The sequence below is a fragment of the Lineus longissimus genome, chromosome 2, assembly GCF_910592395.1.
Source record: "Lineus longissimus chromosome 2, tnLinLong1.2, whole genome shotgun sequence".
NCBI lineage: Eukaryota > Metazoa > Nemertea > Pilidiophora > Heteronemertea > Lineidae > Lineus > Lineus longissimus.
The window spans coordinates 2,525,239-2,532,807 of record NC_088309.1 but is presented as its reverse complement, the minus strand read 5'-3'; the positions used below and the strand labels follow the sequence as shown (position 1 = coordinate 2,532,807).

The window sequence follows — 7,569 nt, the reverse complement described above, 5'->3', positions numbered from 1 at the left end:
AATTCACGTGTGACTTCCTCATCTCTCTCAACATGTTGTCAACACGGTGGAGCAGCCAGGACTGATTCGGCCTGGCTGTGACTTCCTCATCTCTCTCACCATGTTGACAACTTGGCAGAGCAGCCAAGACTGATTTGGCCTGGCTGTGACTGTCTCATCTCTCTCACCATAATTATTGTCAACACGGTGGAGCAGCCAGAACTGATTCGGCCTGGCTGTGACTGTCTCATCTCTCTCGCCATATTAACAACTAGGCAGTGCGGCGAAGATTGATGTGGCCTGGCTGTGACTGTCTCATCACTCGCATCATGTTGTCAGTACGGTGGAGCAGCCAGGATTGATTCGGCCTGGCTGTGACTTCCTCACCTCTCTCATCATGTTGTCAGCACGGTGGAGCAGCCAGGATTGATTCGGCCTGGCTGTGACTTCCTCATCTCTCTCATCATGTTGTCAACACGGTGGAGCAGCCAGGACTGATTCGGCCTGGTCGGCCATTGTGAACGCTGCATTCACCATGGTGAGCATGGTCAACTCCGATTTTACCATGGTGAATCTGAAATTTTTTTCGTAAGGGTAGGCCGAGTTGGTAGGCCGAGTTGGTATAGGCCGAGTTGGTAGGCCGAGTTGGCGTAAGGCCGAGATGGCCCGTATTCGACTGAGGACGCTGCTGACCTGCACAATGCCCCAAGGGCTCAAGACCACAACCGCGAACCACGACCTCGAGCATTGAAAAACCCCGATGGATCTCGCGCACGTGCATCGAGATCGTTGAGGCGTTTGGCGATATACACCAACAATGGCACCGTCTTGAGAACTGTAAATCTCGTGGCATATCGGGTGCGCATCTGATGGGCGGGACGGTAAAACTCGTCGCACCCGTCGCACCCACCCGTCCAGCGAGCGAGGCGACGTTGACGGTATTATATGTACGTATATATATTAGTTTTATACTATGACAGTGACGAAAAGAAGATGAGGGTCGAACGGATTACTCTGCCCATCGGAAAACAAACGGTAATGCAATAAATACACTACGGGGAAGTAGAGTTGGTCTTATTTTCACGTGCCTGTGAGCAGGTCGATTTGCTCGCCAACATGGCGGCTTTGGAAGATGATGATGTTTTGGATGAAGAACATTTGAACGCTGTGATCCAGTTTCCTGCTGATGTTCAGGAAGCTATTGATCAGGTGAACTAATAAGGGATAATTTTTCATATGAGATAATTTTCACGCACTCTAACTTTTCTGAATTTGTAGAATTCTCAACTGAAAAGATGAACTTTCTCTCTTGTTGACACTATGCACTCACTATACAGGGTGTTTCAGAAAAAAGTTGGCGCAAAAACTTCAACTACCATTGATATCAGTGGATGCATGGATGGGAAATATTTCTAGGAGAGGAATGATACAAAGATCGACCGATTTGTTTTAGTAGTTTTTGTTCTGTATTGTGACTAGGCCCTTATGGTGTTTTGACTCCTTAGTACTGACTGACTAATTCAGTGCCAGTGCATGCCGTGGTCTGTAGTGTAGGCCTACTCACAAAATCTTCATTGTTACAGGTTTTGCCAAGTAATGAACCTTTAGACAAGCCCGACTTCAATGCAGTAGACTACATCAATACTCTGTTTCCAACAGAACAGTCACTCTCCAACATAGATGATGTTGTCAGTCGAATAAGACACAAAATCAGGTACGTCCAGTATCACCATCAGATGCTATTGAGTTAATTCAGTGACACCCTCGATGAACGTTGTTGGAACTAAGAATATGTCTTCAGGTTTCACCTGAAAACAAACTTTAGGGCCACCTTGAATAGTTCTGACATTCCAAAACTCAGTCCCAAAAGGTTACTTGATTGAAATGTTATTTGCTAGAGTTTCTAAATTCCCCCTCGTGCATCAAAATGATGTGCATATTTCAGGAGTCTTGACGATGATATTCGTACTGTGGTGCGAGGTCAGACGAATGTAAGCGAGGATGGCCGTCATGCCCTTGAGGAGGCACAGAAGGCAATTCAACAACTGTTCGCCAGGATCAAGGATATCAAAGACAAAGCTGAGAAGTCGGAAGAGATGGTAATTACTCCTTACCTTTCTTGTGTGCAGGCCTCTCAATTGCACTCTGGCTACACCCTCTAGGGTGTGCCCAAATTGACTGGTGCCCAAATTACAGTACTTTTAAAATATGCCCAAGTTAAGGTGAAAATGAGAAAAAATGAAAGAAATACAGGATTTCACATGTTTAGAGGGTATAACAGTGTAAGAGTAATATTCTATCTGGCTTCATAATCATATGGAATCATTTTTAAAAAATACTTTTATGATTTACTCACCTATGAATGGATTTTTCAAGGACACAGGTGTGCCCAAATTCAAAATGAAAAATAGAGGGTGTTAACGAAGTCTGTGCAATCGAAAGGCCTGGTGTGTGCATGCATTATCAAGGAACTAAGACCGAGCTGGCTTTGCTTGGTTGTCAAATCAAGACCGTTCGGGGAAGACGAAAATGTAGATCAAAACCCGAGGTGCTTAACCAAGGGTTTTGGACGTAAAATAAGGTCTACCTGTTATGAATTCATATTGGCCCTTATCATTAGCAAAAGGAGATTCGTCTACCACATTATTGTTAACCCCTGAATGAATGCGCCATGATTTTTTGCATTGCAGGTCAAGGAAATCACCCGTGACATAAAGCAGCTGGACCATGCTAAGCGGCATTTGACTAGTTCCATAACAACACTGAATCATCTTCATATGCTGGTTGGTGGAGTTGACACACTACAGTAGGTAGAATGATTACAAACCTAAATCCATTAAAGAGGCTGTGCCTCCGTCAAAGAGGGGCACCAAGTTGTTTTTCATGTCTTATTTGCAAAAATTCACGGTAAATGTCAAAGAATTTTCTCCAATAAGGGGAGAGGGCGGACCTCCTGTGTCTGCGGCGGAAAAGCTGACCACAGTTGTCGGTTTTAAAAAGATTTTTCGAAAATCAGGGCTCCCAATTTCTCTTACTGAAGAGACCTGATGATGTTGTTGCTGGTGTTAGGAATAAAACATAAACAAATTATGCATTTGTCAAGAAAGTATCGTTTGTTTCAGGAGTTTATCACGTCGACGTCAGTATGGTGAGGTGGCCAATCTACTTCAGGGTGTTCTTAATGTACTTGAACATTTCCAGAAATACATGAGCATTCCACAGATCAGGCAATTAGCTGATAAGTAAGTGATATACCAGGTTTTGAGTTTGGCAATAGACCCGTTGCTGGAGACCACCTAATTTCAGGTTGGCAACTTCTTTGATAGTGAGGTTGCCCAGTAGATATTTCACAGTTTTCCTGAAAAAGACATTGGAGGACTACCGGTTTGTGAAGATGGACAACCAGCTCTACTTGGCAAGTTGTCCAATTACCAACTTAACCTAAAGCATGATCCACCGCTATGATCAAAAGTGATGTATGTTTATATATTATCTTTCAGTGTGAAACAAATCCAAGTTGAACTTGGAACACAAATACTGGCAGATTTTGAAGAGGCATTCCAGAGCAAGGTATGTGTGGTCTTTCTTCTGTAAACAACCAAACAGTCTGTTAGCTTACTTGTTAATCACTGAATGATTTGTCTGATGATATTCTTGATGGTTGGGCGATGTTGAAGATATGCCCCTAATCCCCCTCCCTGGCCATCCTTGATCAATACACATCTTTTCTCTACACTTTCAGTATGGACCAACAAACCAAGCTCAGCTGGCCGAAGCCTGCCTTGTGGTTAATGTTCTGGATCCAAAGGTGAAGCGGGACTTGCTCAACTGGTTCATTCAACTACAGCTCAAGGAATATCTGGAGCTCTTTGGAGAGACACAGGATGTAAGTATATTGAAAATTGTTCGTTACAAAGACTGGTTGATCACAATAAAACAGTTTAAGTCAGAGTTAAACTTGATTTCTAATACAATGGTGTTGAACACTGCAGCGGACAGAAGCATTTCAGAATGATTGAATGAATTGATCCAATTCAAATTTCACTTCTTTTCCCTCCTAGGTTGCCTGGCTGGATAAGATCGACAGAAGATATGCCTGGATCAAGAGGACTCTTGTAGAGTTTGAGGAAAAGTTCGGCCGGCTGTTCCCAGCAGAATGGGAAGTCAGTGAAAGAATATGTGTGGAATTCTGTGAAATAACAAGGTAAAAAAAGAAATATGAGTATACAGTAGGACCTCTCTATTACAGATACCTTCGGGACTGACAAATACTGTCCTCAGTTGAGAGGTCTCCTGACCCCCTGAGGTGGAATTCAAATGAAATCACCAATTTAGGATCAAATGGAGTTTCTGTAATAGGGAGGGTGTTCTTAATAGAAAGGTGTTCACTGAGGGAGGTTCCAGTTGTAATTACTGTCGGTGAGTACGTGTGTTTGTCAAAATGACTCCTATTCATTGTTACCTGTTTCAAGATGATAGTACCAGACTTTGTTTAACTCTGGCCTACTTTCGGACTGTGTATTTTTCAATCTTTTGCAGGAGGGAATTGGGTAAAATCATGGCCAAGCGGGCTGAAGAAATTGAGGTGAAACTGCTTCTTTTTGCCATCCAGAGGACTATGGCATTCGAACAGCTTCTGACCAAGAGATTTACTGGTGTGACGATACTAGGAGAGGCGGTGGTGAGTTGGCCTGATTTCTTCTTCAGTATGTTGGAACTTACCTTCGCCTGAAAGTTACTCTGAAAGAAAAAATGCCATTCCTGCGAATACTCATCAAACAATGTTAGCCCTGTATTTCCCTTGCATTGCATTCTCCAGAAACAGTTTGTTTATAGCCCTCAGAAGCCACTACAGGCCCGAGGCCCATAGGTAGCTTCTGGGTCATGGGCAGGCAAAGCATCACTTTTGTTCTCAATCAATCTGAAAATCTTTCTCTTCAGCTGAAGTCACCACCAACTTCTGTGGCAGCGACACCTACCAACCCATTTGAGAACTATCATCCAGGGAATCCATTTGTTGAAGGTGCTGAGCTGGAGAGTCCTCAAGAAAGTGTTGATCCTCGGGTGAGGATTCAGTTACAGTTGTTTTAGATGTTGTGGCATTCTCCTTCTTGGTTGCATATGGCCCTTGTTGATGAAGTTTGACCGATTGAGTTCAAAGTTTTATTTGGAAAGTTTTTGTGGATCTTTTTTAGACATCAATCAAAATGTATGAAATTTCTAATGTTTCAGCCTGCTGCAGTGAAGCCAGCACCATCTCCATTCATTGGCATTATTTCCAAGTGCTTTGAAGCTCATCTTAATATCTACATTGCCTCTCAAGATAGGTAAGGGCCAAGCTTGAGGATTACTCTATGGGCACCCAAAAAAGTGGGACAAATGTCTCTTCCGCAACCCCCCCCTTGATCCCCTGGCTTCATATAGGAATGACTGTTCTCACTACTTGTTCTATCAATATTCAGTCAGTCGATTGTCAACGTCCTATAATGACATTTTAATATGTAATGAAATGCACACAATTCAAGGCTGTGCTATGAAAATGAATTTCCATGTTCCAGGAATCTGGCTGAGCTAGTAGACCGCTTCGTGAATGACTTCAGGCGTACTGGGATCCCACGTGTCGAGTCTGAGGAAGTGAGCAATGTTCTGCCGAGCTGTGCTGACTTGTTTGTCTACTATAAGAAGTGTATGGTGCAGTGCTCCCAGCTGAGTACTGGCCTACCCATGCTCGAGATGACCAGGTGTTTCCAGAAGTACCTCAAGGAGTATGCTGTCAAACTGTTACTCAGCAACTTGCCCATTAAAAAGTAAGTTACTAATTGTGTATATCAACAGAGTCGTCAGTTAATGTCTGTGGTTTTCAAGTGAATGAAGTTTTCTGCTTTCTTCTGACAATACTTTGCCTCGTGAATTCTACATGTTTCGGAACATGAGTCGCTTACAAAAATCAACATTGTCAAAAGCTCTTGTGTGCTTGTGAAACTTTTTATGAGCTCAAAGTCTGCAGTTTCACTAGCAAATGAAACTTATTTATAATACATATATTTTGGTGAAAACTTGAATTGCAGATCTTCAGAAAACTCTTCAAGCAATGTTAGTTTGCTTCCACTCTATAAAAGGTTTGATTTCATTGGACTTCTCCTCTCCCGTTTCTCCTGCCTTGGGGTGATGATGTGAAAACTGGGGACAGCTCAACTTTGAGTATATAGCATACAGGGATCAGCTTTTGAATTTTGGGCAATCAGTTGGTTTAAAGGATTCCAGTATTTCTCTGATTCATATTTTTATTGGATAACTGCCAGACTTTGATCCGGCTTCTGGTCATTTGCCACTTTCCTCATGCAGGAGGACTTCAGAACATCAGGTACTGAGTTATCAGGAGACATTTGTTATCAGGAGACATTTTCTTGTTTTGTCCAGAAAGCCTGCCAATGAGTACAGGGCCTCGGATTGCCATATACCTGAGCAGAAGTCCTCAATTTCTGTCTGAGGAAAATGATGAATGGATAATGTGTTGAGCAGTTATTTAGGAATCAAATATATTTGAGGTATCCTAGTGACCTTCCTACCCTTTTGATTATAGCTTGTAAAGTAAGCTTTGCAAAAAGTGAGAATCCAGTCTTTGTATATTGTCCATAATGCATTGGATGCAATCCTGGTAATCGCCTCATGTAAATAAGAGGTTCAATGGGTTCCAGAAACACTTCTAATGAGGTTATTTTTGTTGATCCGTCTCTACTTACCAGACTAGCAATACCTACTTAAAACCAGGAATAATGCCTGACTAATGATCTTTGATCTTCTCATGTTGGTTTTGAGCATGTGTTGTAATCTTTCAGAATGTCTAGTCAAGGCAGTGGCATCACCTCGGCATCCGGTCTGATCCAGAGCATCTTGAAGGAGGGAGAGGTTACCAAGTTCACCGAGTCTGACCAGCGTCTTGTCTGCGGTATCTTGTGCACTGCGGAATACTGCTTGGAGACGACGCAGCAGCTGGAGGACAAACTGAAAGAGAAGGTTGACCCGGCACTTGCTCCCAAGATAGAGCTTGGCCAAGAGATGGATATGTTTCATTCGTAAGTAGGGCCATTATGCTGACTTTGGATTTAGCCTTCTGCACTTTCATATCCATGGGCACCTTTAACAGCAAGCTGCTCAACCAGCTCTTTCGGATTCATGGTGGATTATTCCTGTGGATTAACTAGATGTCCTTGACTTGAGTTACAGAAATATTATCTCAAGCTGATCTGATCATTGATCATAGATGTCTTGTTTATTCAGGGTCATATCTAACTGTATTCAGTTATTGGTGCAAGATTTAGAAGGTGCTTGTGAACCACCACTTACTGCGATGAGCAAGGTATGTAGAGCTTTATGTGAATGTGTACATGCATTTATGGGCATCAGGGCCCTCCTTCTATCTGAACAAACCAAAAGGAGAGAGATTCAATTTCTGAAGCCACGAAGCAGGACCTGTTACCTCAGTACCATGTACGCCTTCAGGGAGTCCATCACTAGCTGCTGTCACCTTGGATGAGATGCTCACCTCGATAGTACATGAAAGATTCCTTTTCAGTGACATATCAAGGC

At 42.9% G+C, this 7,569-nt stretch overlaps 1 protein-coding gene across 2 annotated transcripts in view; it reads left to right on the top strand.

The window, feature by feature from the left end:
- The first annotated feature begins 1,094 nt into the window (after window positions 1-1,094).
- Window positions 1,095-7,569, top strand: part of LOC135501088 (vacuolar protein sorting-associated protein 53 homolog) — a 34,088-nt gene continuing 27,613 nt past the window's right edge. Inside the window, exons 1-15 of one of the 2 annotated variants that reach the window (XM_064792858.1) lie at window positions 1,095-1,188; window positions 1,563-1,693; window positions 1,925-2,078; window positions 2,670-2,785; window positions 3,102-3,221; window positions 3,480-3,549; window positions 3,722-3,865; window positions 4,041-4,183; window positions 4,519-4,660; window positions 4,921-5,043; window positions 5,212-5,306; window positions 5,538-5,786; window positions 6,048-6,098; window positions 6,819-7,055; window positions 7,261-7,339. In XM_064792858.1, the coding sequence (XP_064648928.1) occupies window positions 1,096-1,188; window positions 1,563-1,693; window positions 1,925-2,078; window positions 2,670-2,785; window positions 3,102-3,221; window positions 3,480-3,549; window positions 3,722-3,865; window positions 4,041-4,183; window positions 4,519-4,660; window positions 4,921-5,043; window positions 5,212-5,306; window positions 5,538-5,786; window positions 6,048-6,098; window positions 6,819-7,055; window positions 7,261-7,339 (1,947 nt within the window). In that variant the 5' untranslated portion in view covers window position 1,095. The remainder of the gene's footprint in view (window positions 1,189-1,562; window positions 1,694-1,924; window positions 2,079-2,669; window positions 2,786-3,101; window positions 3,222-3,479; window positions 3,550-3,721; window positions 3,866-4,040; window positions 4,184-4,518; window positions 4,661-4,920; window positions 5,044-5,211; window positions 5,307-5,537; window positions 5,787-6,047; window positions 6,099-6,818; window positions 7,056-7,260; window positions 7,340-7,569) is intronic. The other variant, XM_064792869.1, reaches the window with a different exon arrangement.